Source organism: Oncorhynchus keta, chromosome 29 (assembly GCF_023373465.1).
Source record: "Oncorhynchus keta strain PuntledgeMale-10-30-2019 chromosome 29, Oket_V2, whole genome shotgun sequence".
Classification (NCBI taxonomy): domain Eukaryota; kingdom Metazoa; phylum Chordata; class Actinopteri; order Salmoniformes; family Salmonidae; genus Oncorhynchus; species Oncorhynchus keta.
The window spans coordinates 51703634-51726792 of NC_068449.1; the positions used below are offsets into that span (position 1 = coordinate 51703634).

General features: G+C 43.7%; 1 protein-coding gene across 4 annotated transcripts in view; it reads left to right on the forward strand.

Moving 5' to 3' along the window:
- Positions 1–1149: 1149 nt before the first annotated feature.
- Positions 1150–23159, forward strand: part of LOC118361871 (mineralocorticoid receptor) — a 105218-nt gene continuing 83208 nt past the window's right edge. For 3 of the 4 annotated variants that reach the window (XM_052486724.1, XM_052486726.1, XM_052486727.1), the window contains exons 1-2: positions 1150–1595; positions 3503–5449. In XM_052486724.1, the coding sequence (XP_052342684.1) occupies positions 3522–5449 (1928 nt within the window). In that variant the 5' untranslated portion in view covers positions 1150–1595; positions 3503–3521. Of the gene's footprint in view, positions 1624–3502; positions 5450–23159 lie in introns of all 4 variants that reach the window. The other variant, XM_052486725.1, reaches the window with a different exon arrangement.

The following is a 23159-nucleotide window of genomic DNA, read 5'->3' on the forward strand; positions in this document are numbered from 1 at the left end:
TAAGGGCTTGTAAGTAAGCATTTCACTGTAAGGTCTACACTTCTTGTATTCCCGCGCATGTGACAAATACAATTTGATTTGATACGATTTGGAGTGCCAGATCAGAAACTGAAATATAGCGCCATCCTGTGGACACAATTTCTACAGTCATAACATGTTGCAATACTGTACTAAAACTGAGAGCTCCACTGTATCGCATATAGGCTATAAAGCCGAGGGAAATCACTGAATTCACCTCTATGACTTAGTGACGTGTCCAGTGTGCTAGTATTGATATATTATGGGTTATTAGTCGCTCCTATCTAAGATCAAAGGATGTAGTCGGAGGAAAAGCACCAACATCCTGTTTTGATTTCACTCTGCTAACACTACACAGCATGTTTTTTCATCATCTGAACAAGACTTGTGTATTATCATGTATTATGCCCACTACATATCATCATTAAGGATATTTTGATGCTTATTTATGATTCATAGGCACTAAACACTTACTGTTGTTGATGGTTTTATCTTCATAACCTATCTCTGACTAAGAAAGGTTGATAGATTATGTAGCCAGTTTCTGCCAAGGGGGAAGATGTAACAGTCTCATTAGACCTATGCCCTGTATGTCAGACAGTTATTAACATATATCCACGTCTGTGGGTGTTTTTGTCTAGTACTCAAACAACAAGTTGGCATACAGTTAGTATAACCCCACACCAGCTCATTATTACAGATAAATGTGCAAAATGTCAGCCTTGCAAAGTACAGTGCCATTGTCAAAGAGCAATACTGAGATTTCAAAGTGGAAAACGATGCATACTATGCATAATATACCTGTTTTTTGCAACATGAATAGGCCTAATGTGTATTTTATTCATGTTGAATTTAGGCCTATTAGTATATGTCGTATTTATAGCCTACTGCAATTTATTATTCTGTTCTACACTATCTAAAAATAAAATTGACAGCTGTCATGTTTATTTCATCTCGTTCAACACTCTTGAGAAGGGTCTCCTCCTATCCAAAAAGCATTTTGAGTATTAAGTATTAAAACGGAGAAACTCAACCATACTTCAAATGTAAAGGTGCGACCGAACGCACTCCCCTCCCTCCCTCCCCTCTCCCTCTCTCGTCCCCGCCACCCCTTCAGAGTTCGTATTGCACTCGCTACAGAAGGAGGGTTCATGTGCACAGAATGACGTCGCACTGCAAGTCTGTCTGACTCCTTCGCTGTTTTTATCAGTCATTCTATCGAAGGGCTAGAAAATCATAAATCTGCGGAATTATGGTCCGAATGTGAGAATATCTGATGCGTCCGATCTATACGTCGCTCTCGATCGGTGTGTCCAAGCAGCGTCTTGATGTTGAGGATTACGAGTGATATAGGCTACGCAGCTCAGCAGAGTTCGAGCCTACTGTTCTGTGCATTGAGCTGTCAGAACTGAAACTAGTGGATGTATGGCAAGAGAAAATGCAGAATAGCTGATGGGGGGGATATTGTAAAGAAGAAGATATAAGGTGTAGGCTTGGTTTCGTGTCTTTATTCTCTCTTCTGGATTATTGCCGCCCAGCAACACAGCCACTTGACAAATCTGAATGTCGTAATTAAGGTAAGGGCGCCGAATGATATAGCTCGAGGTAGGTAAACGTCTTGTGGTTATTATAATACTTAGATTAACATGTCAACTCCCTAAACGAAATGTACATCACTTTAATTGTCACCTGAATTTTCCCCAGGAAATCTTTAACTTTGAACTATATCCTGGGGGACCGCTCAGGCAGATTGTGACCTACAGTATAGGCTATAAATACAATTAAAGGCTGCCCTCTTTCTCTCTAAACAATTAAAATAGCTTAATAATAATAACAATAATTTGACTTATTTTCGCCCTGCAAGCTATTGGCGCATTTATTTATTATGGAATCTAAACTTAAAATCAGTTGTTTATGACTTTTCAAAGATCAGTTAATAACAACTTGAACTTTGTCTCCAGCGACATTTCCATCAGATAATCATTCTTAACAATAAGAAATAATGGATAAGAGTACGGTTTGCACTGCTGTCATTGCAGAACTGCGATGTCTGAAATGACTTGCATTCTAACTATTAATGCACTTTTGAAATAGTTTTGCACACTCTTCGATCAGTTTCCATCAATGTCAAAACTGTGATGTTCATTTTGGTAGATCAGATTGCCCCCCAAAATATTGCATAGCCTTCATTTTGTCGTTACAACCTGGCATGTAAGCCTACCTGTTTTTGTAGTTTGTGCGTCGACAACTATCCTATCTCATAAGCTTTCTCATTTAGTATAGCCTAACCCGTAATTAGGTCACCTCAATCAAAATATCAGTGTTTTTCTTGAGTCCTTCTCTTTGACAGTAGGCTACAACATAAGTTTACCAGAGTATACATTTAGGAAGAACAGCATTACATTACGCATAATATAAAGGGCTAAATGTGATAGCATGGGTCAATATTGTGCATTGAATTATTCTCCAAAGTTGTTATATGTTTTCCAGAAGACGCTCAAAGATAGATACCATTTTCAAGTTATGTCGCAGCTATGTTGTGTCTGAAAAAACAATAAGGGATTGACAGAATAGTCGGACCAATCCGTGAATGGCGTGATGAAAGTTTGTGACGCTGGGTCTGTCTCTATCCAATGGAAGTGCCCAAGAGGAGGAAATGGACACTATAAAAGCACGTCATGTATTTTTTTATTTTTTTTATCAAACTGTACTGACTTGGCGATTTAATAGTACAGTTAGTGCAATTACTCCTGCAAACCAGAAGTTATCATGTCACACATCTAAAGAAATGCATTATAATAAGGAACTTGTTATGTATGATAAGGTGTGATCGGGAAACGAGTCATAGAACTATTATTACTCAGACATGACAACACACAATCTAATCAATTTAATAATCGTTCCATGACCCCCCCATATATCCCGAGGTCTCCAAACATGGTTCAGGCTGTCCCAAATGACACCCTATTCCCCCATAAGGCTCTGGTCAAAAGTAGTGCACTTTAAAGGGAATAGGGTGCCATTTGGGACATCGTGCCTTAGACAAAGTTCCCCTATATAACCATTTCAGGGATTCTTAGTTTAAAATCCAAAGCAAATAAACAGTTAACTAAGTGAGGAGGAATGTCTAAATGATTTTCCAGAAATGACTGACTTGATTGACAGAGAAAATGCTTGCTGATTTAAAAGGATACTTCACTTTGATACAGGCGATGTTTGGCAAAATTTTCCCGCTATAAAACACACTTAAGTCAATCTTAATGAAATCGCCACCCATTAAATAAATAGGTTACACTGTTCATGATTTAATACATATTCGTGTTAAATTACAGTTTTTATATTCAGTAGTATGCTCTCAGCTTCGGCAATGTGAGATTCCAGCGGCTTTTGCATGATGTGTGAATAATGCATAAAAAATACCCTACCACTTTGAATTCATATTTAAACAGCATTCATCACATTAATGTATTCCTTCAACCTGCAGGTAAATCAATGACCCAACGATGGAGACCAAAAGATACCCAAGTTTCTTCGAAGGATCCACGGACACAGAGAAGAACAGATGGTCCCATGTCCCCAGCAGTGCCATGGACTACTGCTGCAGCGGAGCCGAGGAGGCCGACAGCCTGAACCTGAACAGCAACAGTGATGTCCTGATGGACATAGTCAATGTCAGCTGCTCCCCCAGCAGCAACACAGCCGACAGCAAGGAGAGTAACAATAACAACGAAGAGAAGAAGAAGCCAGAGCAGCAGCCTACTCTCAAACTGACCCAGAACCAACACCAGCCTTTTGTTCTCCCCCTCTTTAACAGTTCCCTCCATGGGAGGAAGCCAGAGATGATGGACTCCAAGGAGCTGTCCAAAACTGTGGCTGAGTCCATGGGCTTGTATATGAATGCGGCCAGGGAGGCCACAGACTTTGGCGGCTTCGGCCAACAGGGGGGTCATTGTAGTCCGGGGAAGATGTACCCAGCGGGAGTTTGCGGGCGTCCCTGTCTCGAGGACAGCCAGTGTGCTGCGTCCGGGGGGAGCCCCAAGTTGAAGTCCCCTTCTACTGGGTTCCCGAAGCAGCCTAGCTCCACCCCAGGGGATTGCTGCTCATCTGGAACCCCAGCAGGGTCAGCCGTCTTGGGCTTGTCTCTGTCCTGCAGCCCCCAGACGCCCAGCTCCATCTCCAGCCCCGGGGGCAGCAACAACCTAGTTTCGTCCACTACCAGCCCCACCTGCTTTGGGGGGCCATTCGCCTGCACGACCATAAGTAACCCCGTCAACCAGCATAACGCTGCCGGACCAGCTCTGGCCCACAACCACGTCCACAGGAGGAACTCTGCCACCTGCAGCCCGGCAGGCTCCAGCACGGTGGGGTCGCCTCCACTCACCAGCCCTCTCAACGTGATGCGCTCGCCCATCTCCAGCCCTCAAAGCATGAGCAGCGTGCTCTCCCCACCGTCATGCAGCACCTCTACCAACATGAGGTCATCGTCTGTCTCCAGCCCCACTGGCAGCACCAACAACATGAGGGCTTCATTGTCTATCTCCAGTCCGACCACCGGGGGCCCCATGGCAATGTCCTCGAGCCCCAGGAACCCCTCTGGTGGCGGGGGTGGGTTTGCTGTGTCCAGCCCTGCTAGTGAACTGGGCCTGGTGCAAAATGACTCCAACAGTCCCGAGGGACGAAGAGACCAGCAGGACTTCAAGGAGTTTGAGTTCCCCAAGGTGGAGAGCGTGGACGGAGAGATGTTCAACGTAGGCCTGGACCACATGGGTATGGTAAAGTTCATCAAGAATGAACCCGACACGGACTATAGGAGCATGTGTCTGGGTAATGGTAGCAACAACACAAAGTGTAACCAGGTCCCCGGCTGCCCCAGCAATGGCTCACCTTTCATCACACAGGTAAAAAGTGAGCCAAACAAAGATGGCGGCGGATGCATGAATCCTCAGTGCTACACTGAGCAGCAGCAGCAACACTCTATGGGTCTCTTCCAGTCAGGTCCGTCCGAGATTACCTACTTGTCTCTGAGGGACAACATTGACGAATACAGTCTCTCTGGGATCTTGGGACCTCCGGGCACGGAGATGAATGGCAGTTATGAAGCCGGCGTGTTCCCCCACAACCTCCTGTCTAAAGTTAAACAAGAGAACAATGATGGCAGCTACTACCAAGAGAACAACAACAACGTTGTGCCCACCTCGGCCATTGTGGGTGTTAATTCAGGCGGACACTCGTTTCACTACCAGATCGGAGCGCAGGGGACAATGTCTTTCTCACGGCACGACCCAAGGGATCACGGGACGAACCCCTTGTTGAATCTAATTTCACCTGTTACCGCGTTAATGGAGTCGTGGAAATCCCGGCCCGGCATGTCGCAGGGTCCAAGAGGAGAGGGCTATCCAGGTCACGGCTGCATGCCAGACAGCATGTCAAGGTAAGAAAGAAGTCGATGTATGGACAAAAACAAACTGCATTGTGGGTACTGTAGTGTTGCTGCACAACTCCAGCACAGTAAGAGCGGCTGGCTGGCTCAGAAATGTTTGTTACTTTCAAAATAGAAAAGTCGAAGGAGAAAACAAACAGCATTATTGGGAGTGTAGTGCTGCTACAAAACTCTAGTACAGTAAGAGTGCTTTCTCAGAAAGTTACTTTGGTCTTGTTACTTTATGTTACTTTAGACTTGTTATAAGACGTGATGGATTGTCCACAGCATCTGCACAAAGCACACCCAGTGGTATAATACAAGGGCTCTCATGTGCAGAGAGATGCTCCCTGCTATATAACTTTCAGGTTGAACTGAGTCTGTTTACTACAGTGTGACAGGATGAATGAAGGGGACAGTGTGTCTGACTTAAAGACCATGTTGCTCAGGACCGAGGGGTTAAAGAAGGGCGTTTTCTCCGAGTCGGGGACTACCAAAATACTAATAACAACAAGGCTTGGGAAAGGGAAAAGTACCGGGATGTTGGCTTGGCTGGGAGAACAGGAACTAAGGGATGGGGTCCAGCATGAGATAGCAACATCGCAACATACACTGCTGCCCTGGCCCTACTCTCTACTGTATCTAACAGAGGCTAAAGTTTGTTCTCTTATCGGAGCTATGTGTATGGACAAAAACAACATTTATTGTACTGTTATTGAGAGGTCCTGAAGGGACCTTGTGTAATGCAAATATATTTTTACGAGCCTGGGCTGGCCATTATGTGGCGACGTCATAAATTATTCTGAATGATTGATCACATGCTTTTGTTGCCAGATGTAGGAAACAAACAGTCGCCTTGCAGGGCAGAGCCCCGGCAAATAAAATAAATAAAAAACATTCAGAAAAACGTTTTGTTTTGCACAGGCAAATACTGTATGGCAACGTCTAAATTTGACACCGTTGTTGTTCGGACAGTTTATCTGATGTCCCAGTTGAGTGTGAAGCTAAATACAGCATTATGATATTAAGATCGAGGATGAATAAAACAAAAGTATCACAGCTATGAAACCAACCAGGAAACCAACCATAAGGAATTCCTTCCTTGCAGAAGGAGTTTATTTGTTTACAGTTCATTTAAAGATATGAAGATATGATTATCGTTCTATGGTATTTGGAGAGTTTGGGAGTTGTTTTCGGTGTGATATATTTCTTAATTTTTTTCATTTCACAGAGGGGATGTATAATAATGGTGGTATAAAATCTGAGCTGATCACCGAAGTCGTAAACGAATGCACGACATGGCACACTGTAAATGCCCTGCTTATTATTGCATTTTTACCAGCTCGAGTCAGTGCAGGAAGCATTAAACAAATCTGCAAACGGTATCCCCTCCTGACTTACAAAACCTTGATACTCAGATGTTTCCCAAAGAGAAATATATATATATTTTTTCACCTTTATTTAACCAGGTAGGCTAGTTGAGAACAAGTTCTCATTTGCAACTGCGACCTGGCGAAGATAAAGCATAGCAATTCGACACATACAACAACACAGAGTTACACATGGAATAAACAAAACATAGTCAATAATACAGTAGAACAAAAGAAAACAAAAAGTCTATATACAGTGAGTGCAAATGAGGTAAGTTAAGGAAATAAATAGGCCATGGTGGCGAAGTAATTACAATATAGCAATTAAACACTGGAATGGTAGATTGGCAGAAGATGAATGTGCAGGTAGAGATACTGGGGTGCAAAGGAGCAAAATAAATAAGTAAATAAATACCAGTATGGGGATGAGGTAGGTAGATAGATGGGCTGTTTACAGGTGCAGTGATCTGTAAGCTGGTGCTTAAAGCTGGTGAGGGAGATGTGAGTCTCCCGCTTCAGATATTTTTGCAATTCGTTCCAGTCATGGGCAGCAGAGAACTGTAAGGAAAGACGACCAAAGGAGGAATTGGCTTTGGGGGTGACCAGTGAGTTATATCTGCTGGAGCGCGTGCTACGAGTGGGTGCTGCTCTGGTGACCAGTGAGCTGAGATAAGGCGGGGCTTTACCTAGCAGAGACTTGTAGATAACCTGTAGCCAGTGGATTTGGCGAAGAGTATGAAGCGAGGGCCAACCAACGAGAGCGTACAGGTTGCAATGGTGGGTAGTGTATGGGGCTTAGGTGACAAAATGGATGGCACTGTGATAGACTGCATCCAGTTTGTTGAGTAGAGTGTTGGAGGCTATTTTATAGATGACATCACCGAAGTCGAAGTCAGAACTGTCCAGAGTAGTGATGCTGGACGGGCGGGCAGGTGCGGACAGCGATCGGTTGAAGAGCATGCATTTAGTTTTACTTGCATTTAAGAGCAATTGGAGGCCACGGAAGAAGAGTTGTATGGCATTGAAGCTCGTCTGGAGGTTAGTTGACACAGTGTCCAAGGAGGGTCCAGAAGTATACAGAATGGTGTCGTCTGCGTAGAGGTGGATCAGAGAATCACCAGCAGCAAGAGCAACATCATTGATGTATACAGAAAAGAGAGTCGGCCCGAGAACCCTGTGGCCCCCCCATAGAGACTACCAGAGGTCCGGACAACAGTCCCTCCGATTTGACACATTGAACTCTATCTGAGAAGTAGTTGGTAAACCAGGCGAGGCAGTCATTTGAGAAACCAAGGCTGTCGAGTCTGCCGATAAGAATGTTGTGATTGACAGAGTCGAAAGCCTTGGCCAGGTCGATGAATACGTCTGCACAGTAATGTCTCTTATCGATGGAGGTTATGATGTAGTTTAGAACCTTGAGCGTGGCTGAGGTGCACCCATGACCAGCTCTGAAACCAGATTGCATAGCGGAGAAGGTATGGTGGGATTCGAAATGGTCAGTAATCTGTTTGTATACATGTGATTATTTGTGGCAATGGGGCCTGGCTTTGTATGTTTGTGTTGGTTGTGTTGGTTGGTTTTCCCCAGAGACAAGTAGAGAAGATTAGGCCTACTACTGCTAGGAACTAGGCTAGCACAATGGGTCAATGTGTTCCAATTAGGTTGCAACCAATGATTTATATGTACACTAGTTGACTGATAGGGGGCGCTGTGTTGAAACCACCGTGCCTCCATTTTCTCACTCCCTTATGTTGTAAAAAATATTTTGGAAGCTTTAGAAATGCATTTATTAATGTCTACATTAATTTTGCCACATGTATTATATTACAGACACCTTAATGCATAATCTTAAATTATATTATGTGAGCTAAACATTTAAAAAATTAAAAAATACATAATATATTTTCCTTTAGTCTATATGTTTTAGCTTACTAATGTTACTTTCCCCACTATAGCAAAATATAATCCAATACATGTAATTTTGTCATGAAAACAAATTGAAATACTGTAGAATCCCATTCATTCCTATTGAGGACTGCTCCTACTGGGGGAAGTGCCAATATGGCCGACCGGTGACTTCAAAGCCTCTCATTGGCCAATACATATCATCAGCAATCCAGGGTTTGTATACATCATTGGTCGAAACTAATGATTTCTCTCTCTCCCCAACCACTTTATTTGAACGCACTCACAAACAGATCTAAAACAATTATCCAGTCTCACTCAAAATAGCACCAATAGCACCATCAGGCTGGTTAAAAATGGGGCAATGGTCATGTCAGCCTTTGTCCTGAGGCTGTTATGTTGGTCCAGGAGGTTAGTCCCTGTCCCATTGACCTCCTATCGATAGACCATGCTACAATTCATCCAGTTGTTCTGGCTGTCTGATCAGGGCTATTCTTGTCATACTTGGCTATGGAATGGTCAGTCCACTTTTGGCATTCAGGAAGTACAGTAGAGTATGTGACAGGGGGTTAGGGCATGTATTCAAAAAGTGTTTTTAGAGTAGGAGTGCTGATCTAGGGTCAGGTTATAAAATGTTCATAAAATGTTATTCATTATGAACTAAAAGTCGTAACTGATCCTAGATCGGCACTCCCAATCTAAAGACTCTTTGTGAATATGGGCCCAGAGACTTAGTTGAGATCAGGTGGGAATGAGTTAGATTTACATGTAATTCTGTCAGCTCAATTTCTATGGTTATATGCAAACTCATGTCATTTACTGTAACAACCCAATAAAACAAACTATTTTCTACTGCCCTTTATGACCTAAATACTTGACTCTGCTTGTATAACCCTCTCTAACCCCCTCTTTCAAGATATCTGGCCTGGGTTGACCCCCCCACTGATTTGAATAACGCTGGCTCATGATTAACAGAAATCAATTTCTCTTTCAACAGTGAGAATGATTATCCCTACTAGGGTACGAGCAGCAAATGAACTCAATGGTTTTTCCTAAACGGTTGGCCCGCCCCTGGATTCATTGTGTTTTAAATCAATACTGGACACAGAGGAATAGCCGGATGTTTGATTGGCAGAGAGAGAGAGCTGATGTCTATGTGCAGTGGAGTGACTATACGTGTGTTTGTCTTTACACACATGTATTGGGTGTGTGTGTGTGTTTGTATGTGTGCGTGTGTTTGTATGTGTGCGTGTGTGCTAGCTGCGCCTGCCTACAGTATCTGTGGGTTTCTGTGGGAATAAAAGGCATACAGTTCCTGCCAAATGATCTGGCCGTTACCTTGGAGACAACCTGTCTCTTCCCCTATGGTGGGAGCCAGAGCTTCAAGTGATGTTGACGGGATCACTGCCACCCTAGGCCTAATGAGATACAGCTTAGCCCCCTAATGTCAGGCAGGATGACAGTCAGAGGTGGGGCCTGGCCTGGCCGTATGGCAGAGACCCAGATACAGACACAGCTCTGGAACTTCCCCTCTCTATAAAACTATACACTTAGCTCCTCACAGGAGAGGTTCAATCAAACATGCACTGGGGAAGACTAGCCAGAGTCCTGCTGTTCTCAGGGAAACAACACTTCATTTCAACTACACATATCTCATCACAAGAGGATGGGTTCAATCAAAACTGCACTGCAGAAGACCCATATGCCTGTGGTTAAGAAATATTGCTTTATTTAGTTATATTCCTGTGCCGAGATTGCTGTTCTTATGTGATTAATCAAAGTTTTTTGGACTCAGTTTTACTCAGTAAACAATGTATATGGTACCTATTAATTACATTTTATTAGGGTGTTTACAATCGTTCCAAGTAGCCAAGCGTTGCCGCAGTGTGAGTTGGATTGACTTCCTGCCAGGATCACATAACCCCCAAAAGTCCAATTGCAGGAATTCTATGGTCCAGTTCAGCTCTGGATGGGTTAGTTTTGTGCCCAGGCCAGTATTTCATCAGGAGAAAGTTACATAACCGTTAAAAACCAGCAAGAAACTGGAACTTCCTTTGATCAACTGAAGCCTTGGATGGCAGGGAGGGAGGGAGGGAGGGAGGCAAAGAAAGATTGAAACAGAGAAACAGAGAGGGAGAGAAAATCGAGAGAGAGAGAGAGAGAGAGAGAGAGAGAGAGAGAGAGAGAGAGAGAGAGAGAGAGAGAGAGAGAGAGAAAATCGAGAGACTGCTAGGTCGAAGTAGAGAGAGAAATCCCTGTGCAGTTAATATTTTTTTCAGGCTTCACTTTGGTTTCCTCTGTAAATGGGGTAATGTTTTTAATTAAAAATGACTGTTCGTCAGAGGAGTCTGGATTACTCAGAGCGAAAGCGTTTTAACTTTAATTCACAAGAGCAAAAAAAGAGAGAGAGAGAAAAAGAATCTCCTTGGCCCAGAATTATTTTCTGTCAGAGCCTAGTTTGCTTCAGTGCTTTGGGAGAAACAGGTGGCCAGCTGTATGCGGTGCAGAGATTGACATTTTGAACGCAGAGGATTTCCCCTGCTGTATTTAAATAAGATTATATTTGACTGTATGTTTTGTAGGGAATCCGATAGAAGTATTTACTGTTTAAATCTTGTTGGGGACCCTACAGTCCCATGTACAATACCGTACTACTTTAAAGTCTATGAAAAGCTTAAAATCTTATTTTCAGTCTAGTTTCCTTACCTCCTCAATTGAGATATACACAGCCATGATCAAATGATAAATTATCTGAACAAAATATATTACTATAAAATGACCTAGTTTTGGGTGCTGGATTATTTGTGTGCTCATTCCCTAAATCTCCAAATCTCTGTGTCACCCTATTTAGAGAGTGCCCTGTTAAGCATTGACTGGGACTATGCTACAGTGTGTTGACATTTCTAGAGTTTAAAACTCTTGAGACGCCATCCGAAATGACGAGCTACTTACAGGATAAATGCTGTCAAGCACCATTAAGTCATGGAAATGGTGTTAGTGTTTAAATCAATGTGGCCAGGGACCAAATGAAGATACAACCCAAAAGGCCCAGTACACTTGTAGGTACCTGGTGGCTGGGTCTAGATCAGTACCACAAACATGCAAATACAAAAAGAAAACATATTTCTCTATCATCCTCCCACTAAATGTTATGCTTATGGATAAAAGAAAGTATTGATTTAAAGTGACGCCGATATTTATTTTTTGCACATACTACATCTAGTCATTGTACTTCTATGGCACCAGCCTGGAGAAGAGGAGTAGAATCGAGTCAGGCGGAGGAGAGGAAGTGCCGGTTAAAAAAGAACGCTTTGCCTCTGGACCTGGGCCAAGTCCCAATGTTCTACTGGCAGGATGAAAGGGCAGACTCCTGAGAGAACGCTAATAGCCCTTTAATTGTATGTTCTTCTACTAAATTAATGAGTAGCATTGATTTGATTAATTCAGACGCGGCTGGATACTAATATCTAATTAAATCCACGTCCTCGTGGTGTGGCTCGGTACGGCTGGCCCCGGTGCATTGTGGGTTGTGAGGCTGTGAGGGACGTTAGTTGCTCGTTTGGGATGTGAATGTGAGACAGGGGTGTTGGGGGTCATGTCCAAGGTGTCTTTCCCTTCCCTTTTATAGAGAGGGGAAGGTGTTCCTTGAGGAGGTAAAGACATTGAAGCCTGGGTCTTTGCTAATTCCACGTGGTCACATGAGAACTACTGTATGTCGGGTCCTCACCTTGTTGTGTTTGTGTGAGTGTGTGACTTACACACACACACTATTTTATGTTGAGTGCGGTATAATGCTGGATAAAAGAGGACTTATTAAACGACAGAGCTAAGAGATGGGAAGTTAGTCATAGACTGGAGATATCACAGGGGTGATATATAAAAACACCAGCCATTATTATCACTACAAGGATTATGAGAGAAATGTGCTCAAAAATAATTACTTGAAGCTATGGACTAAAATAAAATAATTATTACAGTTGTCTTATGAAATAAATGTTGTATTATGACATTCAAAGACTGCCTTAGTTAAAAACACTGAACATGATTATCTTCATTAAAAGATGAGAGGAGAAAGGAAGGATATGACCTAATTAATTGATACTCATACAGCGGTAACTACTAGTTTCCTACCTCCCCGTCTTTCTCTGTTGCTGCATCTCCCCTCTCTCTCACTCTCTGACTGTACATTCCTCTCTCCCTTCCCCCCTTTTCTCTCTCGTTCACTCTCTGACTGTACCTCCCTCCCTCCCTCCTTTCTCTTCTCTCTCTCTCCCTCTGACTGTACCTTCCTCCCTCCCTCCTTTCCCCTCTCTCTCAGACTGTATCTCCCTCCCCCCTCTCTCTCTGACTGTACCTTCCTCCCTCCCTCCGTTCCCCTCTCTCTTTTACTGTACCTCTCTCCCTCCCTGTACCTTCCTCCCTCCCTCCTTTCCCTTCTCTCCCTCTCTCTCTCTGACTGTACCTTCCTCCCTCCCTCCGTTCCCCTCTCTCTTTTACTGTACCTCTCTCCCTCCCTGTACCTTCCTCCCTCCCTCCGTTCCCTTCTCTCCCTCTCTCTCTCTGACTGTACCTTCCTCCCTCCCTCCGTTCCCCTCTCTCTCTTACTGTACCTCTCTCCCTTCCTGTACCTTCCTCCCTCCCTCCTTTCCCTTCTCTCCCTCTCTCTCTCTCTGACTGTACCTTCCTCCCTCCCTCCGTTCCCTTCTCTCCCCCTCTCTCTCTGACTGTACCTTCCTCCCTCCCTCCGTTCCCCTCTCTCTCTTACTGTACCTCTCTCCCTTCCTGTACCTTCCTCCCTCCCTCCTTTCCCTTCTCTCCCTCTCTCTCTCTGACTGTACCTTCCTCCCTCCCTCCGTTCCCCTCTCTCTCTTACTGTACCTCTCTCCCTTCCTGTACCTTCCTCCCTCCCTTCTTTCCCATCTCTCTCGGACTGTACCTCCCCCCCTCTCTCTGACTGTACCTTCCTCACTCCCTCCGTTCCCCTCTCTCTCTCTTACTGTACCTCCCTCCCTCCCTCCCTGTACCTTCCTCCCTCCCTCCTTTCCCTTCTCTCCCTCTCTCTCTCTGACTGTACCTTTCTCCTTCTCCTTCCCTGCTGGGATCAGAACGCCTGTCCTCAATTCAACTTCTTCTTGAAACAGGGTTTGATGAAACTTGCCCAAATTTCCAGGGTGGGCCGTACTGTAGGCAGTAGGCACAGTGTGTGAGAGAGAGAGAGTGTGTGTGTGTGTGTGTGTGTGTGTGTGTGTGTGTGTGTGTGTGTGTGTGTGTGTGTGTGTGTGTGTGTGTGTGTGTGTGTGTGTGTGTGTGTGTGTGCTCAGACTTTATTACCTATCGCTGACATACAGAGGCTTGTCCCTGTCCGTCATTGAGCTCTTGTACATACTGTATGAAGAGAATGTAACTGTATACTTCTACCACTGCAACACAAAGCATGAGATTATTGTGACGACTACCCTGGTTTCTATCAATAAAAGCTGTGTGAAATGGATGAGAATAGTGTCAGGCCTAGTTGATGAAAGAGTTATCAAGACACTGAGGCTCCTATCATTAATATAGACGACTGTTTATGAGCTTCCACAGTGCCCCTTTAAGTTTGTTCTTCATTGTTGGTGTAGGCTATGATTCATAACAGCAGAATTTGATTGTACGATTTTGATATTACGGTAAATTAATTGTGTCCAGATGGATTTTAAGGTAGCAAATGTTTGATTTCTATCGGTTTGATGGACAAGGACATAATTCACATTCATCCCAACTATAAAAAGCAATGTGATCCATAGTACATTTAGTTTAGTTCTTTGAGTGAGATCCATACTACATTTTAGTTTAGTTCTTTGAGTGAGATCCATACTACATTTTAGTTGAGTTTTCTGAGTGGATTTCCCTCCTCTCCTTCTCAGTGCATCATTGTCTTCCTCCCTGCATTCTGATCTGCTCTACTGACCAAATAAGGGCATGGTGCGATTCATCATTCATGTGTAATTGGAGTTTGTATTCAAGTTCTGAACTGCTATGTTTACTTAGTCTAGCTAGCAGCTAGCTCATCGCTGGACATGACGGGACTCGATGTCACGCCCTGACCGTAGAGAGCCTTTAATGTCTCTATTTGGTTTGGTCAGGGTGTGATTTGGGGTGGGCATTCTATGTTTTGCTTTCTATGATTTTGTGTTTCTATGTTTTGGCCAGGTATGGTTCTCAATCAGGGACAGCTGTCTATCGTTGTCTCTGATTGGGAACCATACTTACGCAGCCCTTTCCCTCCTTTCTGTGTGGGAAGTTGTCTTTTTTTGTTGGCATTATAGCGTTTAGCGTCATGGTTTTTGTTTGGTAGTTTTTAATTGTTTGGTTCGGCGTCTTTTTTCTAATAAAAAGAGAATGTACGCTCACCACGCTGCGCCTTGGTCCTCTTCTTTCAACGGCCGTGACACTCGACTCACTGACATAAGCGGAAATGGATGTCATTAAGGAAAACACTTCCAAAAAATGTTAATTGTTCTGCTTCAGCAGTCCGTTAACTAGGTCAACACACACCCACGTACACATACGCTCTGTTCTCTTCAGAATATGTCTAATACATCTGAAGAAATGGCTAGCACTATGGCTATGTGATGGCATCGACTTATATTAGTAGTAGCATACTCTCACACAGAGCTTCTCTTTATATTCTAACCCAGTGTGCTCTGTGCTTTGTCGGGTCTTGAGTTGCACCCATAAAAACCCACCCCATAAAATCCCTGGTAGATTGTTATGACTCAGGCTATTGGGAGCTTGGCTTTGTCACAAAAATCATGTATGTAGTGCCCTGGGGACAGGCTCTGATAATGTAGCACCTTTGGGACAAGCTCTGATACAGTGACCCAGCCAAGGTAAAAGGAGACTTCCAGGGGTCTGGTGACAGTCCATAGAAAAGACACTGTATCACATTACACAGAGAGCTGACACGGACGCAATTGGGTGACCAAGACTTAAAAAGGGGTAAACTGGTTTAGCAGGAATCAAAATGGCTGCCTACTGCAGGAAGGGATGGAGGGTAGGGTTAGAGAATCATCCTGTAATTGCCAGGGCTTTTGTGTTAATGACAATGACATTGGCCCACAATGGCCCCTGTTATGTAGAACAGATCCAACGGTATTGTGTACAGGTTGTGTGAAGGTATGTGCTGGGGTGGCTCTGGCGCCCTAGAACACTTGTGTGACTTACAGGCTGTTGTATTGTTGTGCATACCATGTTGTGCAAACAAAAAAATGTTGACTTGACAGTGATATTTTCATACAGTAATGGTGAGAGATATTTGTTCCCATGTCTTGTTTACGAGTGTGCCTGGCTGCCATGTCCAAATAGACTGGTGTCTTTTTAGGGGAAGACCTGGTCATAGGGCAACCTGGACCAACCTAGATCCAAAATGGCAGACCAGGATACACTAGAACCATTGTGTTCCTTGTCAATTGGCTCCGTGGACCCACAACGTTTCTCTACAGCGCACTGCCCTAGGACTGGCACCCCCTGGCCCTGGTTTTACTGCACTGTACCTGGCACAGGCCAGACATTCCCTGTTTACTGTCTGCTGTTGTTTCGGCTGACACCAGCCACTTGGTTTCAGCTGCTTGGTTCAGTCTAATCGGTTAGGGAGACAGGGCGGCTTTTATTTGGATTTAGCCCTGTTAAGCAGGTGGGTTTCTGTCCCGGCTTCAATAGGAGCCATGTTTTATATACAAACTGCCTGGGTTAGTAAGCCAGAAGGGCCTAGGGTGGTTGTGTTGTTAGTTACAGTGGCCCATACTGTGAGATTATGGTTCCAGCCACAAAAGACACCTATGAAGTTATGCTAGTTTACTTTTGAATAGTTACTATACATTATTCTCAACACAATACGTGTTGTCCTCTTCTTTGAGTAATGTATTCATTGGCAAGGTAATTGAGAGGGTAGAAGGATCCTGCATGCTTCAGGTGTCCATGCATATGATTCTTCTTGTGCTACTCCTGATTTCTAGGAGATTTACCTCCTTCAGCACACAAAACATATTTATCTTGCAGGAGCACCGTCTTGTCTAAAAAAAAAGAAACGGAGAAAACAAACAGTGTTTTTTCCTCTTGATGCAAATTCAAGTAATACCCGTTGCAGAGTAAATCTTACAAATGAGCATTTAATCCGGTGCTTAAGGCATAACTGGAGCACAAATCTGGAGTGATAATGTGCAGTTTTACGGTCTGAATGGATGGCTCACTCACATACTTAGAGGCTTGGGCCAGCCAGCCAGCCAGTCGGCACTTAAAACACAGGTAGTAATGCAGCTAGCTAGCTTGCTCCTTCAACCCAGCTTTAGCTAACACCATAACCCAGCTTCAGTAAACAACTCAAAACAACAACAACTAAATTTAGGCCCTCTAGATGGCTGTGGCACATTGTTTTTGTGGAATGAAACTAGCTCCTTTAGCAGAAGCATCAGCTAACAGCTAACACTATGACACAGCTTCAGCTAACAGCTAACACTAAGACACAGCTAACAGCTAACACTATGACACAGCTTCAGTTAACACTATGACACAGCTTCAGCTAACACTAAGACACAGCTAACAGCTAACACAGCTTCAGCTAACACTATGACACAGCTTCAGTTAACACTATGACACAGCTTCAGCTAACACTATGACACAGCTTCAGCTATCAGCTAACACTATGATACAGCTTCAGCTAACACTATGACACAGCTTCAGCTAACACTATGACACAGCTTCAGCTAACACTATGACACAGCTTCAGCTAATAGGTAACACTATGGCACAGCTTCAGAAACAACAACTCTTGCCCCAACACCGCACTGTATCCCATCTAGATATGGCTGTGACATATTGTTTATGTGGTGCCCACTCTGGTAGAGCCAGTCCACTTTTCTCCCCATTATTCAGAGGGGGAAGTCTGACCTATTTATGCTCAATGCATTAGCTAGAAGTGTGCTTCAGCTTCATTTTGTATCAGCCCAGGCAACAGTTGTTATCTTTGGCCTTGGGTAGACCATGATTGCATTCCAAATGGCACCCCTGTCTCTTTAGTGCACTACGTTTGACCAGGGCCCATAGGGCTCTCGTCAAATATAGCACACTACATAGGGAATAGGGTGCCTTTTGAGACGCACCCCAGGGCTAACAGGGCTGAGTGTCTGTCAAGCTACATCCAGGAGTGTTCATTAGGGCCTCTCTGAAAAACTAGCTGAGTAACCTGACTAAAGAGCTTGTAGGCTACAAACCTTTCCATGGTAAATGGCTATGTCACTTTACTGCCCTTACATTTGCCATTGAAAGCCAATTGTTTTCCCTATATCCATCCACACAGTCAAATGTACCCTGACTTCCACATACTGTAGTTACTTTGAACAGAGTAGTCTATTGTCAGTTCATTCTCTAAACCTCTCCTCTGATGTCTTTCCCAGTTTATTGACAAGGAACACGTGCAAAAGCTTCTGCAGCCGGTTTGTTTTTGGAGGAGGAGGATGTTTTCTTGGGTTGTTTTTGACACGTTTGAGATGCCTGGAGTTCTTTCTTCCATTCCAGTGTACTTACTTACACCCCGGCAACATGTTCCCGGGACCACCCATACGTAGAATGTATGCACACATGACTGTAAGTCGCTTTGGATAAAAGCGTCAGCTAAATGGCATATATTATTATTATTATTATATTATTATGTACACAGTAATTATTCTAGAATCATAAGAACATCTGTTTAAAGAGCATAGACGTTCAGGTACTCGGCTGACACCATTCCATCAGGCGTGCGGGACAGCTTGTTTGACAGGTCGTGTGAAAGGTGTTGAGCAGACCTGTTTGAGACCAGCCCAGGGAAGGATCCAAGTCACTCACAATAGAGCCTAGAGGCGTTTCCACAATCATCAAGTAAACCAGTGGACAGAAAGAAAGAGTTTGTGGCCTACATATGGTCTTACAGTTTAACAGCCTATATCTACAATGGTGGTGTGGTATAATGCATAGCCTTGGTTATTATTCTTCCCAGTAGAGCTTCCCACGCAATGTTAACCTGACACTCCTGGGCAAACTCCCTCCCTCTGATCCTATTCATCACAACCATAACTCCAACTCCAACACGTCAGTCCCAGATGCACTCCCCTCACCCTTGACCCCTGGGCCCTGAGTTATACTAACAATGCTCTGTTAATAGGGCCCCTTTACCCTACACGTGCTCATAAATAGATTTTACTATGGATGTTTTCTACCTTTTATGGATTCTTTTGTCCATATAGACATTTCTTTCAATGACTGTCTGAATGAGGGGAATAATACATCAGTGTACATTACACCGAGGTGTGGGAGGTTGAACAGTCCAATCACCACAATGTCTGGGTCATAGGCTCAGTCTGGAAATGTACGTTGTGTTTTTCCATTGCTTGTTATACTTCAGCCCACACCAGTTTCCTACAGTACAGTGCTGCTACTAACAGTCCATGTCCGAGGCAGTCACTAACAGATGCCATGGAGCGGACAAATCTATGTACAGTAAGATTCTGTTTATGTTGCTGGGCTGGTGTCCTCTGTGCTAAGAACAGGGTCACGGACATTCTAGAACCAGATGTTGAAAGCCAATAAAAACTGACAAGTCATACCAGAGTGACTGTCAGTTTGTCCCTGCTGTACAGTACGTGACAAATAGGTGCTCTTTCCATCTTTGTGACTGAAGTTTGCCGACACTTCTTATAAAGTCAGAAGAGCACAGAGTCAAATCAAAATAAAACAGGCCAAACTACAATATAAGACTCGGAAGGCTACACATTTGAATCTAAGCTATCTGCCGTAAAAACAGGTCAAACTGCAACGGGTCAAACCAAACACTATCAACGAGGGCCGTTGTGTCCTGTTGTCTCCCGGCTGTGCTGTAATGTTTATTAAAATCCCCTTTGTGGTTGTATTAGACATGCTCCAGTGCCGGAGTGGCATTTTCAACATCCGAACAAAGCTACATCTCATTACATAAAATATGAAAACAACCACAAATGCGTGCACACACACAATCGCACACACATTAACACTGGATGCAGGCACACAAAAGACACACATACAAACGTGTGCACACACGCATATACAAACATACACTACCATACTATGAAAAAAAGTCCAAACACTCACAGTGTGAGGGGTGATTTCCCCATGTGATTACACTGGAAAGAGCCAAAACTCAACAAGAGAACATTTCCATACGGAAGAGGATGAAAACCTGTTAATAAGAACTGTGCACCCACAATGCATGCGTGTGTGTGTGTGTGTGTGTGTGTGTGTGTGTGTGTGTGTGTGTGTGTGTGTTTGTGTGTGTGTGTGTGTGTGTGTGTGTGTGTGTGTGTGTGTGTGTGTGTGTGTGTGTGTGTGTGTGTGTGTGTGTGTGTGTGTGTGTGTGTGTGTGTGTGTGTGTGTGTGTGTGTGTGATGGAGGTTGGACCTGGCAGAGCGGGGCATGGGTCATAAAGGTTTTACTTCTTATCTCACCCCTCATATTCTCACCCGGCATATTCCCAAGTTGTTGATTATGGTACTGGACCGATTTGATTTTGAAAAGGTTGAGAGAGGAGGAGAGGAGGAGGTGAAACACTTATTCCTGTCTGCCGGCAAGGCGAGCGAGAGGGAAGAAAGTAGATCAAATGAGAAAACAATTACAACGAGTCACCATGCAGGCACCTAAGGTTATTGTTTTTAATGACAGCCACATCCTGGTGCAGGAGCCAGACAACCAGACGACTAGACCACCGCGGCTATGCTGCACTGCCTCAATGGGAACTGAGAACTGAGCGGTGGGGTAAGCTTTGTCCCTCATCACAAGACGAAAACAGTGTGTGTGTGTGTGTGTGTGTGTGTCTCTACCAACAAGGTGAGCATGTCTGCCGAACACACACAGATAAGCATGAACACAAAAAAATGCTGAGTCAAGTTTACAGAATACTGTCCCGTGCCTTGCCTTTCGTTTCACCTCAGGGTGAGTGTTTAATGGTCCACCCCCTCATAGATACAGAAATGTACAGCCCTAGGAGATCCTCACACATTTACTGAACAATATGTAGCCAATCTTCCATTGTCTTAGTTGAGCCAGCGCCACCCTGAAGCACATGCCTACATTACATTGGTTTTGGCCACAGGGTGTGCTGGTTCCATCGTTTTCTTTCCCAATTGTGGTAGTCAGTAAACATCTGCAGGGCCGTACTATGCCAGTCATTCCCTCTGTGGTTTACTGTGGTTTGGCTTCCTCTGTGGTCCTCTAGTCTATAGACTCACACGTGTCTGTATTGGCTGTATGACAGACTATGATGGGCTGTGGGTTGATGATGTGGCTGCTGATTTGGGGCACTGGTAGCAATACACAAAGTAAGCATGTACAGTATGTCTTGTTTCATTGTATAATGTTCAATTATGTTATAATTGCAGACCTAGAATATTAAGTTTTCGTCGTAAATCTGCCCGAATGAAGGTCATGGTGAGATGATGAGCTTTGAAAAACCAAACAACTATCTTTGGGTTTTGGGAGCCTATATTTCTTGGCCAGTTGTGATTGATTCTTGGATGAGAATGAGCGGACGCTGTGGTGTGGCGTTGGATTACAAATTACATCCGTATTGGAAAGACGAGAATTCTTTGCCGGAGGTCCGACCTTGAGGCTAGCCCATTAGAAATCAATAGGCCTTTGCGTCTGAATTGGCTAAATGCTTTCCTTAAGGACTTCTACCCCATAATCATCATATTACCGCCAATGTCTAGTGGAAATCTGTCTGTGGCAAAGACTAGGCAGTTTGAATCAAGATCAGGTGTGGGCTCTTTGCTAAACTTAAATGCCACAAGCTGTGATATTTACAGCTATAATACCCTCAACTTGATAGCAAACCAAGTGGCGGTCAATGGGTTGCCATTTTGTTGTTTTTCTAATTAAGGATTGGGCCTTTAAAAAATGAGGGAAGTGTACACAGGAGCAATGTGACACGGAGGACTAGAGTCACTTACAAGGAGAGTGAATGTATGATTGGGCATTTCTTTTTTGGGACGACACCAATCTATATTTAGCAAAAGGGTAACGATATAGGGCAGATACTGAAGGACAGGGAAATGTGTCAGACATACTCTTTTACTGCACGCTACATTGCTTAGGACTGGGGAGGACATTGATGGAAATCTCATTATCCAATGAATTAAGAATATATTTAGTGGGTGTGTTAGGGACATACTCTGATTGGTTGGGTTTTAATGAGTGATTTGCTTTGTCATTCTACTATTTAATACTTTGTGACTTGGCCTTAAATGACCCTAGTTAACGTCGAAACCTATATAGAATGGTATTATATAGGCCTAAGTCTAGAACATGTGTTTTACGTTTCATGAATGTCACATAGACCGTTATTGCAGAGGCCAGCCAAGAAGGTCAAATATACTGCCATGATTTCAATCAACCATCTATAATTAGTTAATACTATATTCAAATTACTGTCAGTAAGCTAGGACATACACTTACAATACATTTCCTGCAACATGAGTCTGTGCATGCTACTCAAGGCCAGTGGCTGTTTTGTCCATTGGCTACTATTTTTATCCAATGAAACATATTGTACCTGAATCAAATAACATTGTATGTTCTTAAATTAGAAACATCACTGGCTTAGCTACATTGCTCAGTATTTCTACAGTAATGTAGTTAATTGCTTGTGGTTACTGTATTTCTACAGTAATGTAGTTAGTCTCTTGTGGTTACTGTATTTCTACAGTAATGTAGTTAATCTCTTGTGGTACTGTATTTCTACAGTAATGTATTTAATCTCTTGTGGTTACTGTATTTCTACAGTAATGTAGTTAATATTTCTATAATGCATTTGCAAGAGCTTACTATCTTTCACTGATTGCTCACAGTACTGTTATTTTCTAAATATGAAGTTTATGATAAATGGAGTGTATTTGCTTTGGCCCCTGATGTTTAAGTGTAGCCATATGTGAAAGCAATTTCAATTGGTTTAAGATTTAACTGTAAAGGATAATTATAGAGAAAATATAATTGTTTTTTAATTGAACACATTTGTATTTGTTTTGTTATTTTTTACCTCCAACCTCCCATCACATTCCCCCAACCCCACCCAGCCAACATGTCTCCACCCCCAACCTCCCATCACATTCCCCCAACCCCACCCAGCCAACATGTCTCTATCTCCCCCAACCCCAACCTCCCATCACATTCCCCCAACCCCACCCAGCCAACATGTCTCCATCCCCAACCTCCCATCACATTCCCCCAACCCCACCCAGCCAACATGTCTCCACCCCCAAACTCCCATCTCATTCCCTCAACCTCACCCAGCCAACATGTCTCCACTCCCAACCTCCCATCTCATTCCCCTAACCCCACCCAGCCAACATGTCTCCACTCCCAACCTCCCATCACATTCCCCCAACCCCACCCAGCCAACATGTCTC